This window comes from Anoplopoma fimbria, chromosome 2 (assembly GCF_027596085.1).
Source record: "Anoplopoma fimbria isolate UVic2021 breed Golden Eagle Sablefish chromosome 2, Afim_UVic_2022, whole genome shotgun sequence".
Lineage (NCBI taxonomy): Eukaryota > Metazoa > Chordata > Actinopteri > Perciformes > Anoplopomatidae > Anoplopoma > Anoplopoma fimbria.
Window position 1 is genome coordinate 11,298,614 of NC_072450.1, and position 21,715 is coordinate 11,320,328.

The following is a 21,715-nucleotide window of genomic DNA, read 5'->3' on the forward strand; positions in this document are numbered from 1 at the left end:
AGTACATTTTCTCATGGGGATACCTTAAAAGCATAAACTTATAGTATAACCTTTCAGAAAATGTTACAACTGGGAATTTGTTACAACAAAAATGATGACAAAATGGGCGACATAACCCTTTACAACAATCTGAGGGCTTTGTTATCATTTGTAGTAGCAGCAAAGAATTGCCACATGGTGTCACTCTTTGAACACAGTACACCACCTTGCTTGGTTCTCAGAAACATGGAAGGCGTGTTAAATGCTTTTTTCTGTTATCTCTATAAACACGTTTACATATTTGGCATGGAAATCAATGTGGACTCAACATTTAAATAAGAAATTACCAAGCTTCCTGGTGACACAATGGTTGCATTTGTGAATGTACGTACAATCTTGCTTAATGTGAAATTAAGTTCTTCAAGTTCACTTAATGTCAGTTCAGTTCCCATTATTTACTCTTCAAAATTATTGATAATGCAAAAGTGTGGCCTGGCATTGTAGATTATATTCAGAAGAGAGACCAAGTGTGCGCACATCCAGGCCAAGATACTCAGCTGCAAGACAAATACTTCTTAACTGGTGGACACAAAGCTGCTGACAAGCAAGTGATAATGATTTGAATTGATTACTGCCTCAACAAGAAATGGCTGTTGTTGTCTTTCACACTTGCCTAAGGAAGTGCTAAAAGGTTGAAATGTTGCCTTAAGCAAAGAAAAAGACAAATAAACTATTTATTTAGAGTCCAACAGTGTGCAGACCTCCTTTGGGCCCAGCATTGTAGATTATATTTCCATTTCTTGCAGAACTAGTTTTGGAAGAATAAAATGAATTACCACCATTGTATTTGCTTCTGCATTGACGATTTCTTTAACCACTTCTTCACACAAAAAGTATCTATTCAATCTGTGAAAACACAGTCACTTAAACGTTTGCATCAATATATTTGGCAGACTCACTCATCGTTTCTTCTTGATTTTGGATCAGCTCTGTAATTCCTCTGTCTGTGCCATGGCCAGAGTGTTATGTATAATGATTGCTGTGCAGTTAAACAATATTTAAGTATTTGCTTTATCAAACTGATTCAAATGTCATCCCAAAGTAATAGAGGCTGGAGGAAGAGGCCAGCTGTTCCCAGGATGCACACAAGGACAAAAACCCAAAGGAAGATCCTGTCGATAACCATGGCAACGTACTTCCAGTCATCCTGAACCTGTGAGAGGATCACAATAAAATATTTTCAGTGATGTGGTAACATTGTCAGAGTAGATTTCCTATAAAGGTTTACAATTGTTCAAAATGTTTTCTGATTGTTAGCACTCACCTCTTTTGCTTCGTTCTGTAATCTCATGTTCTCTGCTATGTATTTGACACTTTCAATAGCCTCCTGGACCTCAGGGGAGATCGGCAACAGGGAGATTATTCCTCCTTCCACAGACTCGGAGCTGGAGCACTGACTCTCCGCTCCGACCCCAACAGCACTGCCACAAGTCAGCGCCCCGAGGCTGCCCAGTCCCCCGCTCCCTCCCCCAGAGTCTGCAGGCAGTTTGCTGGATCTCTGGTGCCAGCAGCAGTTGCAGCGGCCTTCGCAGCAAAAGAGCGCTGAGCCCGCACCTTTGGCCGGGTTTCCACTTAAGTTATTGAGGTTTGAGAGCTCTGTGTTGTTGAAAAGACGTTGGCGGTTTGTCAGGCTGGACACCACGCTAGAGGCCAGGGCCTGAGGTTTGTGCTTCTTCTTCAAGGTACCTGACGAATGAATGACACAGGGCCTTGAATGCATCGTCTGAACATCGACGGCCGCCGCCACCTTCTCAGGGTCCCTCTCTGGCCGGGTCATGAACATCACCCTGGGCAGCAGCCCCAGGAACACAGTACGCACCCAGCAGGGCATAGTGTGGGTCTTTGGTGTGCGGTAGTGGACGTTCAACACAAAAACAGTGATAACAATAGAGAGGGTGACAAAGATCATGGTGAAGAGGAGGTACTCGCCAATCAGGGGGATGACTAGCGAGGTGGAGGGGATGGTCTCTGTTATGACAAGGAGGAAGACAGTTAAAGACAGCAGGACGGAGATACAAAGAGTGATTTTTTCTCCGCAATCAGATGGCAGGTAGAAGACGAGCACGGTGAGGAAGGAGATGAGGAGGCAGGGGATGATCATGTTGATGGTATAGAAAAGTGGCAGACGGCGAATGTACAAAGAGTAAGTAATATCCGTGTAGATTTCCTCGCAGCAGTTGTACTTAATGTCGTGTTTGTAACCAGGGGCGTCGATGATCGTCCACGCGCCGCTCTCCCAGAAGTCCTGGAGGTTTATGGTTGTGCCAATAAGCACCAGATCGATCTTGGCCTTGTCGTACGTCCAGGAGCCGAACTTCATGGTGCAGTTTTGGTAGTCGAAGGGGAAGTAAGTGACGTCAATCTTGCAGGAGCTCTTGAATATGGCAGGAGGAATCCAGGTCACATCACCATTGTAACGTAGGAGGGCCTTCGTTTTGTCATCAACCTGGAAATCTCCGACTGCACTGTAGAGAGACAGAGAATAAAGGAAGGGTGATGAAATAAAAGGAAGACAGAGTGAAGGTTGGAGACAGATGAGTCAATGAAAATCCAATTGAAGGATCTATACACAAATTAATATTGTTTCCTGAAGATATCGATAAAAATATGTGCCTCGTTTTTATTAAATTGCACCCTGAGCAAAAATTACCCATGCAAAATGAGCAATGGTGAATGGTGAATGATATAGCTTGTCATTGTCCAGCAATCATAAATCATAAATGCACTCAACAACCAATGGAGATTTTGAGCCAGGTTTTTATAATTTGTTGTTATGCTCACTTGTTGTAGAGCACAATGTCTGGCTTCCATATCTTGTTTGATGGTACTCGGATAAACTCCACGCCTCCAAAATCCTTTGGATTCCATCTGAGTTTGTAGTCATTCCAGATCTGAAAAACAAAACAGAATGATTATTAAACAGTAACAACAAGTCAGAACAAGTTGAGTCAGACAAATATTGGACAAATAAAAATTTAATAAAACATTAGACCCAATGATGAAAGCTTAAGGGATCACCAAGGATAATTCAAATTTCATGCTAAACGATCCAATAGTTGTCGAGTTATTAGAAATCAAAACCACAAATATCTACCTTGTGGTGGCGCTAGAGGAAATATCAGGGGATCACCAAAATCATTAAGATGCGTGCTCTAGGGACCATCAATGTCTGTATAAAATATCATGGCAATCTAACCCCTTGAGCATAAAGTCCATTCAAAACAAACGCTAGCAAGTGCCAGGATGGAACTTCAGCAAGCACAAGTAAGGCAAGTGTATTTTGTTAACGGCCTTATAAAGCTACAAAACTGATTAAGAAGGTTTTTTCCTTCTGATAATAAACTTTTACTATACAAATCTTCTCTGACTGAGTTTAAACACATTGTCTTGTTAAATGTTAAGAAGTCGTCATCTCCAACTGTGGCAAATAAACTGAGTTTACACAGTATGTAGTGTAAGAGGAGATATAATAAACCACAGTTTAAAGCGGATTTTATTGACCTTTTGGCTACTGTTTTTGCCCTCTCCTGAGGACAGCCAAAGATGCTTGTGAGACTCATAAAGCAACAGCAATAAAGCAACCTCAGAGAGCTGTAATGATTTCACTTAACTTAAAGAAACAGTAAGTATCTAGAGTGTATTGTAATATTTGGATGGTCAGTGCATAGAGAGACTCCAAAACAACAGACATCCAAATAAGTAAAACAGTGCTTAAACTATCAGCACCAAAGAAAAATTACAGCTCAACCCTTTAGCTTGAACATGGAAGATATGTATTTGCTCAGCAACCGTAAAGTGGGGCTTGGAGACCTGCCCTACCTCATTTGGTTCTGATCTGGTTAACTGCACCATGCATCATTGCAGCAGAGACATTATGTGGGAAATGACAAAACCATCAAGCGATACAGCATGCATGGCTTTTTTGTTGTTGTTGTAAATTATTCTAAAATACAATCCAGTTTAAACCAGCTTAATTGTTCAGGTTCAGTGTGTTGCAGATTCTTAGAGGTTACTGTCACACTGTCAGAAGGGATATTATGGACAAGTATGATATGAATTCCAGACCAGTGACAAATTATTTAAAAAGAAAATAATAAAAAAACATTAACAAATTGACAATAAAATCCCAGTTGAATTGGTTATTTATTTTTTTCTTTAAAAAAATAGGACTAGAAGGATCAATGTGCTTCAAAAGCTTCCTTCCATGAATAATTCAACCTGTCAGTCCAACATAGAAGAATCACGTATGACAGGAGGCTAGATCCATACTTGATGTCCTTGCTCAAGGACCATTTGCACAGCTATGCACCATAAACTTACGTGTCTCAGCCACAGATTTGTCTCCATGATCTGATTGACTTCATCCTGAAAACAGAGCAGAATTGATAATGAAGAAATTTAAGCAAGGTGAAAACAACTAATGCTAACATATTAAAGTAAAGGAAGAACATTGTAACAGGCGATCGTCCAATTCACCGATGAGGATTGTTTGTGTACTTTTAGCGGGGTCAGTCCTCTGTGTATGACGGACAAGAGAAGTAAGAGAGGCACACCTGGGTCCTCCACGCCTGAAGCATAACCCACAGGACAGCTGGAGCCAAGCGGTCCCAGCACAGCCTAAACGTTCATTACAAAAACTCAATTATAAAAGAGGGAACAGAGGGACAAAGTGTGTGTGTATGTGTTTGTGTGTGACTTGGACTGTAAATAAATCAATCTCATGACCCAGAGCATAGCATTAACTTTAAATGTTACCGTTTAGTATCTGGGAGAGGTTCTATATGGCGGGTTAACACAGGGGTACAGGTTGTGGGACAATCTTAACTGGATTATCTTTGGCAGACTGGTGACTTTATAGCACCCTGATACCTAAGGCCCATGTCCTGTATATTTCCAGAGTGCAGAGACACAAAGGAAATTAAGATACATTTGGAATTCAGTGTGTTTTTTCACCATGATGTTCAACTAAAGCTTCCATATATTTTCTCTGGCTGCATGATTTTTTGGTTGAAATGCAAGACAATTTCACAAGATACTGTATTTTAGGAACATATGCTCCAAACATGGCTAACCACATGGTGTGATGTCATGATCAAACCTAAGACTTAAACGGATAGTTCGTAACGTTTTTTATACGAGGTACTTTTCCATAGTTAGTCTATTACCTACAGTAGACGGAGATTGGAAAAAAGACAGCAGTACCTAATCCTAACTCTAACCCAGGAGCAAAACAATATCCTGCTTTGGACGTGGGCGGCATAAAAATGTATTTCAGACACCTAAAAGAAGGCTCACCTAAAATAAATCAATAACACATATCAAGTGTATGATCTATTTAGATTAAGAGACAGGGAACTGAATTGAAAGTGAAACTTATCTATACTGTTTTTTGTGAATGGAACCCACTGCTTTTCTTGGCAAGACCCGCCCTGCCTGCCATTCAAGTGCTACGATTGGCCAGGCGTGCTCGCAGAGGTACTGGTATCCTGATTTTTTTATGTCATATGCCCTGACCAACGGGCTATCCTGACCCTAAATACTTGAGGTCAATGCCAATTACCTTCTCAAACATCTCTGCCTCAACTAGCTACGCAGGGCGGTTCTTGAATGGGGCAAAGAAATGCAGTGGGCTTTTAAGAGAGTTTCACCCTTAGTTCAGTTCCCTGTTAAAAACGGTGTTTGATGGCAAGATAAAGTGGAGAAAATGTTCTGAATATAGCATACACTTATACGGATATTGATTTTTTTTTTGATGAGTCTTTTAGGTGGTTAAAATATGCTTTGCTTCTGCCCCGGCCACATACTGTGTATGTACACGGTATACTTGCCTGTCTCACATGCTTACTATACTTTTAAAATAATATTTGCAAAATTATGGGAAATACACTTGTTCGCATTACAGAGAGTTGGATGAGAAGAACGACTGCCACTCGCATGTCCGTGCTTTAGATATAGAGCTACGGCTAGCGGTCAGTTAGCTTAGCTTAGCACAAAGACAGCTAGCTTGTTAAAATGGGTTTTGTTTTACACTTTTCCAGTCTTTACGCTATGCTAAGATAAGCTAACTGACACTTCGCTACAGCTTTATATCTATGGACAGACAGACATATGAGTGGTATCGAACTTGTTGTCAAACTCTTGCAAGAAACTGAATAAGCTGAATTAAACAGTTTCTAAGAAGAAAAGTCTCTGTTGCCACACTGCCACCTGAACCCACAAGCACAGAGCCTATGTTCAATGTTCCCAGATTGTGAGTTGATGACTGAACCACCTCGGTCTAAATGAGCTCATTAAGCCCTGTTGTAATCGGTGTAGGCTGACCAATACCAATTGTATCTTTGTTTGGAGCACCAGGTGTGAAGAAATTATAGTCATCCATCAGCATGGGGAGCGCCGCAGCCTGCTACATCAACTGAGTTAAGGAGATGACTTTATCTCTTTGACATATTTCGATCCCGACAGGTCTCAAATGCTTATCTAGCTCATGAGATAAACAAACAATAGTAATAAGATTGCCTGTGGGCCATAGGCAAAGGAAAACTGATTTAGATTCCACAATGTGTCAAACACAGTGTTATCCATTCAAACTGTCGGGGAACAAACCTTATGTTCAGGCAACTACTGCATACATAGTGACATACTTTAATAGTTTTGGTTACTATTGGCTGATAAAAAAAAAAAATGAAAATTTTAAAGATATAGTTGAACATTTTGGGAAACACTTTCAATATTTATGCCAAACTGAGCTAGACAAGTCTCCTTTCTTTAGATTATTTATTTACAGTCATTTTAAAGGCAGTTCCCTTGTCTGCTGATGAGCACCTCCTCTTGTCATTCCTCACAAGCAGGGAGACTGATGTGATGGGGAACAATATCAAGGCTGTTCATTTTGTAATGAAGCTGTCCTCCCACTCCAACGCAAGGCTCTTTCCTTAATCATTGACAACCGCTCTAGACCTGTCTGAGTCTGCAGTCAACGAGATCCAGAGATACTCCTGTTAAATCCAGAGCTGCTCGTCTGAAGTGGCAGTGATTGAGTGATAGATACTGCCTAAACTGAGAGGTACTCAGACAGCTGACATTCTCCATCTTGTCTTGGCCAGACAAACAGCCACACTGTCCCTTTTTTTTCATCAAGTAATTCCCTCCTCAGAATTCTAACCCAGGGGCTACTGCGCACTGGCAGAGTGTTTCAGGTGTCTCATGGCATCTCAATTGTGCCCTTCTCTAAAATTTTGTTGCCAAAAGTACAAAAATCAACACACACACACACACACACACACATACACAATTTGTCTTCTAATGCTCCTACCCTTCACATGTAATAAAGTAAAGCTGAGTGATATATGTCTGACTGTGGTGAGGTAGCAGCCCATAACTAACATGTGCAGTGGACATCAGCACTTTTCACAGAAGCGGTGAAAAAAAAAGCATGTGCAGGCTTCTTACCACTTTGACCAGCTGTGACATGGACACCTCGAACTGCACAATGACGGGGTCGGTCACATTTTCCACTGGTCGTATGTACTGGTTGTAGCTGGAGAATATCACAGAGAAGAGCTTGTGCTCTGCATCTGAACAGGAGGCTCCTGAAAAAGAGCAGATTGTCAGAAATGGATCCGTCACTGCAATGTGGTTTAGTTGGTTAAACAGAAGCCCATGGCTTGGTTACAAGATGACTAACAGATAGATAGCTGTTCTTCATATTAACCTTTTCAGTACACTGATTAGAATTAATAAAGCATTTTGTTTTAATCCCAGAGTGTTACCTTCAATCATGATGTGTTGGCCTGATTTATTTAGAAGTTTTCTTCAGTGTGAAGAATAATTATTTGCACCAATACAAAAACATGCATCTCTAAATTAACAGCCCAAAGTCATAATTTATTACTTACTTATTTTACTTATTATTAAAAAAAAATGTAGGATTTGAATTTGAGCATTTTTCACATATAAGGTTATTTCAAAAATGCTTATTTTTATTCGCTTAATCTGTACAGGTAGCCTCCATCATTACTTTTGGCAATATTACTAAACACATTTATGTAAAGCAACAAGTATGGTGTGTTAAAGTATAAACGTATTACTCACGTCGAAGAAGAAACAGAAGGAAGGAACATGTGGGCACAACCAAGGAAAAATTGGCTTTCATCCTGTTTGTGAGATGAATAAATTGAAATAGTATCCCGGGTCAGCGGCAGCAGCGCGCTGGGCGTAGACAGGAGGAGAGAGTGGAGGAGTGGAGGAGAGAGTGGAGGAGTGGAGGAGAGAGTGGAGGAGTGGAGGCGCGTCCGCAGCTCCAGAGAGCAGAGGCAGGGAGGCAGAGCCGCTCGGAGTCCACGCTCACTGATAGGAGGCCCGCTGCTCTGCCAAACACAGGGTAACCTATAGCAGTGCTTCTCAAATGGGGGTACGTGGACCCCTGGGGGTACGTGAAGGCACTCCAGGGGGTACGTGAGATTTTTTTTTAAAAATATATTTAAAATTAGCATCCATTCAAAAATCCTTTAAAAATAGTTATTTAATAAATATTCAATAAAATATAATTGTAAGTTCATGAACTGAATTCAATGCAACAATGCAATCTTCAGTGTTGACAGTTTAATAAATCAGACACTGATGGCAGAGTGCTGTGTATTACATCTTTTTTTCAACCAAAAATGCTTTGCTCTGGTTAGGGGGTACATGGCTGAAAAGAATATTTCACAGGGTACATCACTGAAGGTTGAGAACCACTGACCTATAGCGACCTGATGTGATGAAACAAGGACAGAACTGGTTAGGGGTGCACATTGTTTCACCCTAAAGATCACAACAGGCTTCCATCGGCTGCTAATAAGCCCTCTCACTGATTTAGACTTGTTTCTTCAATTCCCCAGGACATGATGTGTCCAGTTTTCTCTTTAAATCTTGGATTTGGAAAAAAAACAACAACAACCGATATATAAAATTATAATACGCACTTGTTTTCCTAGAGTGTGAGGTTTAAGAGACAAAAAAGTCTCTTTCCTGAAGCCCCTAATAAAAATAAGAAAATGTCTGACATGACATGAAAATATTATTTACCGCCAAAGTTAGTAAAGATTGTATTCATTTTACATGAAAGATTTCAATATTTATTTTATTTCATATAAAGATATAGCTTTTATTTTCATTTAATCTCACTGATCTGAAGTGGGCGGGGCTCCGTTGAAAAAAGTCAGTCTATATGTAGCAGATCAGCTGAGTTTTTTAATTGTGTCAAACTATTAAAATATATTATTTAGCAGGACCCAGGTTGAATTCACACATAGTTCCCCTCACAATAGAAATCCATATTACATCACCAAATAGCCTAAAATTCCTCAAACAAGATCAATAGCCACTCTGTGTGCTGGGTTGGGGTCTACGTGGCCTTCAGCATAATAATATTCATCTTGATTGACTGATTGATCCTTTATTGATTTTGGTTTTCAGACAACATCCTGTGTGTGTGTGTGTGTGTGTGTTTTTGTTTTTTCAAAAATAAGTCTTTTGTTTCCTTTAGTCAGCAGACTGGCCCAGCGGTTTGACAGTCCTGTCCTTCAGCTGGATGAAGGGGAGGCCCAAGTGCTTTTCAGCAAACGTCCACCCTGCTGGAGTGCCCTCAGACATAAAGAAATCCCCTCCAGCAACAGAGTTTGCTGTCATACCCTGTACTCTCAACTTCTTTGAGCTGGGCAAGTGAAAATCACCACCATTGGGGATATTACATCACATAGAGGTAGTAATAAATATTAAATTGACCTTCATTCCTCCGGACAGGGCAAAATGAAACTTGGGTTGTTTACAGAAGATTTAAACTCAGGTTTATTTATGCCGCAAAGGCTATCCTGTATATTAAAAAAAAACTTGGAGTGGAACATGTAATTTTGATTGAACCTTCACATTTTTGAGGACTATATTATGATTGATCTTTGTTGAAAACTAATTAATGCTTGCTTATGTGGCAGAGCAATTATCAAGGACAGTGCTTCCATGCATATCTTATTGGAGACTGACGACAAAAGGCTGCTGACGTGATTTATTGGACCTTCCATCGAGTGTTGAATGACGACTCCTCTGGCTTAGATTGGATTGAAACAGATGCTGTATCGCTGAAGCATATTTTGTGGCACCTTAGCGTCTCTCTTCACTAATGACAGGAAGCTAACAAGTGAATGAGAATGATTTTGAAAACTGTAAACAGCGATTAAGGTAAAACATTAACAGTGATGCAGATTGTTGCCTCCTGATTTCAATGAAGGTCTCACAAAAGAAACCAACAGTCTGCAGAATCTCTAACGAGCCCACTCAGCACTGTTTATTGAGCAGTAAATGTTGAGTGTGGGTTCAGTTCAGCATGTGCTCGTGTGTTTTGTGAAGCTCGAATAAGTGAGTGACTGCATTTGCTGGTCTGTAAAAATAAGCAATTTACAGAGATCCACTCTAGTGTAAAGACACAAATGAATGGCCATAAGATGAGTGTCTGAAACAAGTACACTTTGTTCAAACTATTGCACACATTCTTTGAGAAGTTTCTGGCTGAAGGATATTTGGCAGGGCCCTGGCCTCTTTGAAAAATCACAGCGTCTCAATACATTGTAGTCCAGATCAGCCCCATCTCCGACAGTTTTGTTGTATCAACATTATTTTTTGCCAGGTCACACACTCTCACATTTCAAGTGAAAGGCCGTCTTATCTTTATGATGAAATGTTCCAATTGGCACCTCTTCAGCGAAACGTATTGGCTCCGAGGGCGAACTTTATCACCGGCAACACAGATTAACTAAGCACTTACCCTGACAATTTGAAGACTTTATTGGGGATTTCATACATTTGATCAAAATGAGAGAGGACATTATTCATTCTTTAATCACACATCAAATTTCAATGACACGGTAATGGAACTTACACAAATAAGGCGTCAAACAACATCTGACAGCTTTTCCTCATATCTCAGACATATTATATTTCTGCAACAGTTCAGCGTACTCAAGTGCAGTGAAAGCTATGTTCAGTCCAGTTCTGCAGCTGTCTTTTGTAGACATGAACGGAGGTTACCTCAGGGCAATGATGGCTCATTATGTCCATTGCAGATATTCAATTTCCTCAAAATATTTGTTGCCGTAGTATTGCTGTGGACCATGTGGTTTTGATTATTGAGAGACATTTGATCTACGTCCTAACTCGCACAACCATCCTGTCTGGTTCAACTGATAAACACAATGAGGTTGCAAGTACTTTTTTGTCTGCTTTAACCCTCTCAGATGCTTTATTGGTGGTGTTTGGCAAATAAGATGATGCTGTCACTGCTTTTTGACTTCACCGATATGGTACTACAGGCTTTAATCAAACACCAGAAAACCTTGCAACTACTGCAGGCCCGCAGATGGACCCCTCGATTGCAAAAAAAATAAAACTTTTCTTTGAAACTCATCATATGCGAGGAGTTTCTGAGCTGGGCTGCTGGTTGGGAACAATCTGAGTCTGGAAGACAGGCTGGAGAAATAAACCCAGCGTACCCACCACACATACTATCACAAAGATCCACAGGAACAGCCGATCCACCACCATGGCCACATACTTCCAGTCCTCTATCACCTGCAAACAAACAGATATGAAATTAAACTTACTCAGTGCTCATGTTTTTGCCACAACAAACTTCACACAGGCATTTATTAAAATACATCAGTAGTATTGCAGAGCAGTGAGATGAGCGAATAATCCTGCACCAGTGTGTCATCTGTTGATGCTGCCATGCCTCTGTGCAGCCACTTGGGGGCAGAGAGTGTAACTGAGTGAATGAATGAGTGAATAAAGTGTGAGAGTGATTCCCTTTCTGAATCCTCGCATCCAAACAGTCTACCCTGTTTAAACATTTTACAAACATCAAATCAAAATGTCTTGTAGTCTGTAGTGTTTGCTAGCAATTGAATTTGGTTGAATTTGAACATAAAGTGTTCTGTAATATACTTCATATTAATATCAATATACTGTCATATGTGTTCCCTCCTTTCATACCACTAATATAGCTTAAAAAGTAACCATATTTTTATGGTACTGACTGCTGACATGTTTGAGTTATACTACAGATGTTTCAATCTTGCTGAGACCTACACTGAAATTGCTATTGACCCTTTCACCCCATTTTCAGTGCCGACCTTGGTAGTTTTTGAAAAAAGTCATTTCTCATTCCTGGTTCCCTCCTTATTTTATTGATTTATCAGAGAAAGAGATTGATTACCAAAGTCTTCCTTTAATTTTCTCGGACACAGTCACTACCTTAGGTTAGTGGTAGTCCTTAGTGCATCTCGGTGGTCAGAGAATGTACAGTAAATGTTATCACTCCATTGCAAACACCTTTGATCCAGTTTATTTGGATCAGGATGAAAGAGAATGCCACTGACATTGTTGACATTTTGCAAATACCTGACTAGTCACTTACAAATGAACTTGTCATTCATTTGTTTAATGCATACACAAACAGAAATGTAAAGAATACAACACTGTACTGAAGTAGCACTGCACTTTTATACCATTGTCGGACTCGTTATGGACAGTTTTGTCTTTATTATCTCATCAATTTTCTTACTGGCTCAAATCCTGATGCCGACATGGCCCACAATGCAAACTGAGTTTGGTTGGAGATTCAGTTGTTTACTATAGCAGCTAACGTATCTCCTAGCTTCTTAAGATGAGAATCAGGCTACAGAGGTCTGACAACCTCACTTTTTTCTAACTCTTCGAAAAGAAAATCACATAACTGAGTGGTTTACTCAAGTTCAGTGTCGAACAAATAAGAGTGTATGTGTATGCATTTACAGTATTCATTCAATATACAATATGCTTGTTATTTCATGAGTGGAATAGCAAAGATCTGTTCCAATATACATGTTTTTGTTGAGTGATACATTTAAGATAGAAACATAAATCTAAAAGCCTAAAAATCTATACATTTTTTACCTTCAAATTACAAATGTATTATTCCTTAGACTAAACATCCATCCTTCTTGAATTCTTAAATATCAGTTGTGAAATAATTTCGTGGCACAACAAATTTGACAGAAATTTGGCTATAGCACTGTATAAATGTCACGAAACTTTTGGTTAAAATGTGGATACATACACTCTGATCATCATCGTCTCCCATCAAGTGCTCGGCCACGAAGCGCACCCCGTTGACCGCCTCCTGGACATCAGCTGCCCAATCTGAGTTGCTTCTCTGCTGGTGATCCTGGGCAGAGGTGAAACCACTGGAAATGTAATCAGGGGAGCGCAAGTCCCCCTTCCTGTTGGAATGGCTGTAGCCCAGCGGAGGAGCTACATTTTTGTGTCCTGGGGTGGAGAAGGCAGAATTGGTAGACAGCAGGCCAGCAGACGACAAGGTGAAACCTGTTGTGGATTCGACTGGGTAACCCAAAAGGGCTCTCCTCCCCCTTAAACACCGCTGTCGGCGAAGTCTCTGGCGTCCAGAGTTATTCTGAGGGCGTCGCATGAAGAGTAAGGCAGGCAGTTTGACAAGAAATATCAGCTTGACCCAGGAAGGCATGGTGTGGGTGCTCGGAGAGCGGTGGTGGACGTTGAGCACGCACACGCTGGTGATGATGGAGAAAGTCACGAGCACCATGGTGAACATCAGGTACTTGCCGATCAGGGGCACATCCAGTGAGGTGGGAGGAACAATCTTTGAGATCAAAAGCAAGAACACAGTGAGAGCCAAGAGCACGGAGATGCAGAGGGTCATCTTCTCCCCGCAGTCCGAAGGTAAGTAGAAGACCAGAATGGCCAGAGAGGTGATCAAAACACAGGGAATGATGAGGTTTATGGTGTAGAAAAGGGGCTTTCTTTTGATGATGAAGTCGTATGTGAGGTCCACATAGGTGGGATCCAGGGGGTTGACGGTTCGTCTGCCTGGCAGCGCCAGGATATCCCACTCCCCACTGGGAGTGAAATCATCCATACTTGCCATCTCGGACTTCAGGATCAGGTCGATCTCCGTGTGGTCGTACGTCCAAGAGCGGAACTTGAGGGTGCAGTTCTGCAGGTCGAAGGGAAAATGCTTGACCTCGATCTTACAGGCGCTTTTGTATATGGCAGGAGGAAGCCAGTTGATGGTGCCATTGAAAAGGACAATGGCATTGGTGAAGACTGTTACCTCATAGGTGCCATCAGCACTATGAGAAGAGGAAGAGAGAGAGAGAGAACTTTGGAGTATCTCTGAGGCTTGTGTTATCAACAGGGGAACATATATAAACACTGCAGAGGTTTCAGAGAATAATGGGAAAGATATTGATGGTGAACAGAAACCATCTTAATATCAAAAGTCTAGCTATCAGAGAAAGTTTTCCATTCACATCCAATAACACAGTATCGTGGACCTGGGATTTGGTTGTAGTTTGTTTCCTGTTTTATTTTGATAGTCACACTGTTCATGTGTAATGTCTTCTTTAACTTCCTGCCTTTGTCTGCTTCCCACCCGTTTTTCTATCCCACCTGTGTTTTATTAGTTGATTAGTCCAGTGTGTATTTAGTCTTTGGGCTTTCCCTCTTTCAGTTGTGAAGTTGTCTATAATTGTTCCTCATTGGAGTTTGTCTTCAGTTTAGTACATGGAACTTTTTCTTTATTTCCTTTGTGCTGCCTCAGCATGCTCCCCCAGTTTTTGTTGCCAGTCAATTTTGTTTTTGGAACTAGTTTCTGGGTACTCTTTGAACTTTGAAACTGTGACACATAGATTTGATCTCATGAAGAAAACATTAACAGATTATTCTATGAAAATATCTTCTTTTTTAATACATTGAACATAAGAATGTTAAAACAATCCAGCGATGCTTACTTGTTGTACAGGACAATATCTGGGAGCCAGATGTGTCTGGAGGGAATGCGCAGCTTGTCGATACCTTCGTACTTTGCAGGGTCCCATGATAACCTGTAATCCACCCAGTGCTGCAGAGACGGAGAGATCTGGCTGTCGAATCAGACTTCCAAACACACTTGTCAAGACTAGCTCATTTCAAATGACATGCTTCATTATCAGTTAAATATGTCTGCAGCACAATTACAGAAGCACTTTGTTCCACACTGGGAGAAGAAGAATGGATATGGTTTAATTCAAGTTCAGAGGGAAGGACAAATAACAAGACATACACTAGGCTGATTAAGAATACAGGTGAGCTTCAGCACACTTACCTGAGTGAGCCAGACGTTTGTGGTCATGATCTGTTCTCTTTCATGCTGAAAATGTACAAAAGAGGTGGAAATTATTTTCATAGCAGTTTTGATGCACAAATACAATTGAAATTGTGTATAGAAATATAACTGCATATTAACTGACCCTGAACACTATATTATAGGAACAAATGACCACCTTTTATGCGTATGTGCAAGTGTTGATGGTAAATGTAGTCCATTTAAGCAATATATTCCTCTGTGAATCCTATATTGACAGCTGAGTTCTCATCAGGCGGAGGTTCCCTAAAAATGCCTTATTCAATGTTCAATTGTACTAAGCTCCATCCTCTCACATCACTTCTGGTTGCAAAAAGCCAAGATAGCGACGGCCAAAAACCAAGATGTCGACGGACGATAAGACAAACTCGAGGCTTCAAAACAGCATTTCACAAACCAATGGGTGACATCATAGTGACTACGTTTACTTCTTATATACTGTCTGTTCTTCCTGCATGACATGACAGTGACATAGTTGGAAGTAAGTGCTACAGCCTATTTCAGCTTGGATTTCTAATATCTGCCTCTGGGTAGCCAGCTACAATAGGCTGCCTGCACAACACCTACCAGTAGTAGTTAGTTGTTACACTGAGAGTGCATGAAAACAAGTAAGCAAAGTCTAAATACTGTAGTTAGAAAGAAGTAACTGATAAATGTCTGGTAAAGTTAGCTAAAATAAATTGATAAATGGTAAATTAGATACACAGTTGAAAATGATTACAACAATATACGCTCCTATATAATATAATCTGTAGTGTAAAAAACATCCAGTTTAAAGTGCATTCAAAAGAACATTTTGGAATTTGACAGTTGGTGCTGAAGAAAGGTTACTAAATATTTTGTAAAAAACAAACGCTTGTGTAGTTTCAATCAACTATATATCGGCCAACATAATGCAGATGAAACATCTGGTTTCATTAAAAGAAACTAATTTAAGATGCTGAGAAAAGAGAGAAGACAGTATATCGTTTCTGCTGGTGTAACAAGTGCACAACAAGGTTTTTTACAAAAGAGGAATTACTATCTCGACCGGACAGTGTCAGCATCTCAGCACACTTTCGGCTCCTGCAACTTTCATTGCAAAGCATTATCGAAATATGAGGACAGAGTTTTTTCTAACACTAATTAACTTCAGATGAAGCTTCCTGCTTACTGTCATCTTTACTCTGGCGTCTAGTCTGAAGTGAGGTGAAAAATAACTGCATTTAAATCCTCCCATCTTCTCTGATCGCTTGTTAACATGTTTGTTGATGGCATTGTCATCACTCTCCCATGAGATACGCATCCAATAAAGTGCCCAAATGCCAATTATTCCAAGGGTACAATGCAAGCTCATCAACTGAGGCTGTGAATAAGCCTTGCTGCCTCGGTCTGCAGCCGGGAGGAGCCTCCACTGTAAATCACGGGAGAACCTCTATCTCTGTGGCTAAAACAGCTTTATGGCCCCTTTTAATCCAATGTGCTGAAGTTTCAATCTGGACATGACAGAGGCAGAGATCACAGCTGACCACATCTATCCTCTACTTCATCCATCCGTTTAGAGCTATGGCCTCGCTGCGCAGGCTGGTTGATAACTAACTGCTTTCTCAAAGCTTTGTGGCTCTTGCTCTGTCTTTTCCATCATCCTCTTTCTCTCACTCTGTCTTTCTTTTCCTGCCTACCCCTTTGTCTCCCCAGCACATATTCTCTCCCACATAAACAAACACACACACACACACACACACACACACACACACACACACACACACACACACACACACACACACACACACACACACACACACACACACACACACACACACACACACACACACACATCTTCATGGTGGGCAGAAGTATTTGGGGCCTTACCACACTGATGAGCTGAGCCAGAGACACCTGCAGCTTCACTGGGACTCTCTCTGTCCTGTTGACAGCCGGGCGGATGAGTGGGTTGTATCGATCCTTTCCCAGCAGCCAGTTCATGAGACGCTCCTCTGAGTCGGCACAGCTGCTACCTGGTGACACAATTATGTTCAATGATTATATTTATGCACAGGTATTGTATACACATTCAAAATACCAGTATCAAGACAAAACCTTTAGTACATAAGTGTTCCATGGAGTGAGGCTATATGCTCAGACAATTTAGAGTCCATGCTACTTGTTTTCATAAGGGACTATATTCTGGTATATTCCTTCTTGATTTTCAAGCCATAGGACCAGCACGATTACAGATCGGCTCCATTTATTTGCATAATTGAATTGCTGAGGTTGTTGTCCAAAGCCACTACATTCAGCTGTCAGATTTAATATATATTTTTTTTATATTTGAGGATGGAGTTGTCTGGAAACAATCAGGAAGTAGTTCTAAAATCCAGAAAGGAATCTGCATCGTCAGTTCCCTCGTCTCAAAGTCAATACGTTTTTTAAATGGGTTATTGGTTAAATGCCTGTGGTTAACACAAGCTTCAAAACATTTTAAGGTTTGGTTCTACAATATAAAATATATCAGTAAATACCCCTCTTGTGAATTTGTAAGCTTTTACGTTAAAAAGGTGGCTGCTGGAAAAAATAGGAAAAATCCCATTCGCTTTTTGTCGGGGGAACCTGCAATGCTGACTTCCCCGAAAAGTACATCATCCCTGCATGATACAGATCCAATAACTGAGTGATTTCTAGTAATAATGGTCTACATGCAGACAGGCATATCCTCTCTACCTGCGTCTGTGCTAAAACACTCAAACACTATGAAAACAAAGTGAATAAATCTGTTAAGCCAAATACTGTTCCTCCTCTATCTGTGTCAGACTCCTTCATACAAACTGCACATATAGTCTGAAGGTAAACAACATCTGGCAATTAAGAAATACAGGGATGGCTTTGTTGTGCAGTTTATATTGAAAGCATGTTAATAATTCTGCTTTTGCCTTAAGCCAAATCACGGTATGTATCATTCAAGTGAGAATAAGCCATGAATACCAGCACCTCAACTTAACCTACTTCCCTCCATTCCTGATAAATTAAGCCCATGTCGGGGCTGAAGACAAGCCTGATTGAAACTGATGATCCGTGCTTCTCATTTGGAGCAGAGTGAATACATTTAGCACAACCTCCTCCATTTTCTTTACATCCAGCAAGTTATTAATGGCCCTGTGGTCTGGAGTAGCTGAGTTGACTTATTCTTGGGAAACACTCAAACACACATGAGGCACACTGGACTCTTACTGATGGGCCTGTAGAAAAAGAATCGCTAATGAGAATAATGTTAGACTTCCAACTCTAATGCTTCTCTTCTAGCTCAGTTTCAAACTGTGTGTGCCATTATCGGCCCACAGACTCCTGGAGCTTTGCAGGGCGTGGCATGCCGACAGTCAGGCCCCACGGGTCAGTGCATGCTGCCATGACTGTGCCTTGGCTGCAGTCCCATCCAACACAGTCAGACTTCCACAGCACTCTTTTTAACAGATGGTGTGTTGTCAAAGCCCTGAGAGACCTGAGTCAAACAAGCTCTGCCTTCCCCAGAGATAAGGGCCACTGGCAAACTACCCAAACTTGTGATTATCTGCTGTGAACTGCCGCTGGTGTGTGTGTGTGTGTGTGTGTGTGTGTGTGTGTGTGTGTGTGTGTGTGTGTGTGTGTGTGTGTGTGTGTGTGTAGGTTTATTGTGTAATATGAACAGTGATGTGTTGACATTACGTTGATGGAGAGTGAGATCAGGCGTGTTAAAACAATGGCAGAGTCAGCCGTTGCAGAGTTGATAAGGTCACTCTGCACAGCACACTGGGAAAAAAAAAATCTACAAAAATGTAATACAGTTAAGAGACCGGAGAGCATAATGAAGTGTGTGAATGGACCAAAACATGGGGCAAAGGTTGAAAAAAAAAACAGGTTAATTTTCTGGCTGACTCCTTTTGATTTCACGGCTTAGTAAAATAAGAATCTGTATTAATAAAATGGGCAAATCTTTCTCCGTCTTTTTTCTCCTCCCTTTTATATGTAGGGATAAATAGTAGACGTAGAAAGCTTTGTCTCTGTGACACACACGAGGATTCATCTCTTAAATGTCATCACTGACTGACACAATACTTACACAGAGAGAGTCACATTATGAGGTGCTGGTCTTCCCAAGTGAACACACTTTGGTGACGTGAAAAAGTGATTTTGAAGTAGTCAAGAAAAGGATGTGAGGTTGCTGAAACTGATACTTGTAAAGGTTCAGGTGGGCTGTTTCTAACAGGTTGTAAATATGTTGTAGTGACAAAATTAGTTGTGACTTTACTCTAAACATCTCAAACTCTTTGATGAATGCTTATTGCAATTTGGTGAATACAGGCCATATTTAACAGCAGGCCAGGTCTGATTTATGAAATGACTCTCAATGAGACACTGTGTTTGAGTAAAATAGATAGTATCATACTGTTATTTTTGCTTTTTATTCATGTATGTTTTTAGAACTTCAATTAAATTCTAGGTTTATTTATTTGTAATGATTAATACATAAAGAAATACATTTGAGGTATCTACATCTTTGCTATGCAACACAAAGCCACTTCACTCAAAACTTCAAAACAAAAGCACTTTTAACCATCCTCCCAAATCTGGAGCCAACACACATGCAACAGCAAATTATCACAACAGCCTTAATAAGTAGGTTAGGTCACAAAACGTAAAGAAATTCAAACTTACAGTGAACCAAAGAGAGGAAGTAAGCGAGGATGGAGAGAATCCGAGTCATTTTTTCGGCACCATCTGATCCGCGGTAGTTGTCGGTGTTGATGCCTCAAAGCTGTGGTGTTTAGCGCTCTTCCCCTCGGACATGCCGGACTCTGAGGTTTTGGGACACTTAAACAGCACAGTGCTGATGACTGAAAAAAATAAAAAATAATAATAATTTGCCAAATAGCGATATCTGTTGTTTCGTCTGATGGGGTATTTCTTTAAAAGCAATCCGCCCTCATAAAATTCAGCGACTCTCCTGTAGGGTCTTTACGCAGCAGCCTCGTCCTGGAGCGCTGCATCTCTCCGTCCCCAGCAAGCCCTGCAGGTCTAGTCCCTGGTCTGTGATCGGCTAGACGATTACACCAGCAGCTGTTTTAGGTGGCATGTTCACTGAGCTGTATTTTGATCATTGAAAGGGAAGAGGGGGGGGAGGTTATGGATTTTGCGCCTGAACACTAGAGAAGTATACTATTCAGTCAGTGTGCACTTCAACCTTTGTTGCCCTCACACCCATATAACTGATTATAAGCAGCATCTTCCTACACTACAGAAAAGACCCATCATTAAAACATATAGACCTGCATACCCTCCAAGAAATGATTATGGAAGACTCTACTTGAGGATTTTCTACAGACTTAAAGTTGACGTTTTATACTATTCCATGTAATTGTCTCGAACCCAACATGTAGTCACATGTCAGCATGAGGCTCCTTTCCCCATAACTTTGGTCAAACATCATCCTCAATGAGACAACCCAGACATCTGAGAACCCATTTGGGCCTAATTCTCTTCCCATCAGCGAACATTAGTTGACGATCCTGGGGACTTGCCATCATTTGCTGACTTCACATTGCTTTGGCGAATGTGGTCAGGAGAGGACAATAAATTATTCTCTGCTCCTGGATGTGAGATTTAGTGAGGTGAGGGCCAGTCAGACCAGGAGCAGTGCAATCTTAGCGTGGCAGATTTACAGTGGCCACGCAGTTTAAAGACTCATTATAATGGCCAGTAAAAGAACTGTATCCGACATGAGGAGCGACCCCAAGGACTCGCCTGGAGTTGTAAATTCAAACTCCAAAGACTTCTATTCTGGATTATTGAGAGAAGATCAATGGGGGCTGATTAGGTTTTCACCCTCACATGTTTTGTCAGGTCGAAGGGGACAGGGCAACGGACTGCAAAGCTCGACCAATTGCTTGAAAGATCTTATGTATCTTACGTGGTATATTGTTTATACAGAAAACACATGTTTTTTTTCCTAATATGCACATTCAATGCAACATTGTATTTTAAATCTAGATGCAAACAGAACCAATTGGATCTACAGTGTAGACTAAAGTAATGTTTTTGGCTTTCTTTGGTCTATTTACTACAAATTGTATACATTTTACCGTACTAAGTATAAGATAATGTTTTAGATTCCTAAATGTTTTCTTTCTACCTTACTTTCATTAATCTCTGTATACCAATGAATTGCGAGGGCATGACTTTGACAGAAATAAAAGCAGACATGACTTTCACTCTGATAGAATAAATGGCTCAAGCAAGTTTCAAGTGTCTGCGAGTATATTCAACAAGATAAATCAATGAATAGCAAAGTCTGATCTGAGGCTCAAATTTTTTTTTTTTCAATGGAACGTTGATCCTACAAGCAACTTGACAGTATACTTTGAATATACAATGAACGGCAGTGAAGTCATTAGAGGTGAAACAAAAATGAACCATGGGCCAGCTCATTTCGTAATGGCC

At 40.7% G+C, this 21,715-nt stretch overlaps 2 protein-coding genes across 2 annotated transcripts; both read right to left on the minus strand.

Annotated features, from left to right (window-relative positions):
- Positions 1-1,063: 1,063 nt before the first annotated feature.
- chrna3 (cholinergic receptor, nicotinic, alpha 3) lies at positions 1,064-7,620 on the minus strand. The gene is made up of 5 exons (XM_054609808.1): positions 7,489-7,620; positions 4,360-4,404; positions 2,821-2,930; positions 1,304-2,504; positions 1,064-1,192 (listed from the first exon to the last, which is right to left on the minus strand). Exons 1-5 carry the CDS (start codon positions 7,507-7,509, stop codon positions 1,064-1,066), a joined length of 1,506 nt encoding a protein of 501 aa, XP_054465783.1. The 5' UTR covers positions 7,510-7,620.
- Positions 7,621-10,866: 3,246 nt separating this feature from the next.
- chrnb4 (cholinergic receptor, nicotinic, beta 4 (neuronal)) lies at positions 10,867-20,255 on the minus strand. The gene is made up of 6 exons (XM_054608351.1): positions 19,934-20,255; positions 17,117-17,262; positions 15,227-15,271; positions 14,874-14,983; positions 13,166-14,213; positions 10,867-11,640 (listed from the first exon to the last, which is right to left on the minus strand). Exons 1-6 carry the CDS (start codon positions 19,980-19,982, stop codon positions 11,476-11,478), a joined length of 1,563 nt encoding a protein of 520 aa, XP_054464326.1. The 5' UTR covers positions 19,983-20,255; the 3' UTR covers positions 10,867-11,475.
- Positions 20,256-21,715: the final 1,460 nt, after the last annotated feature.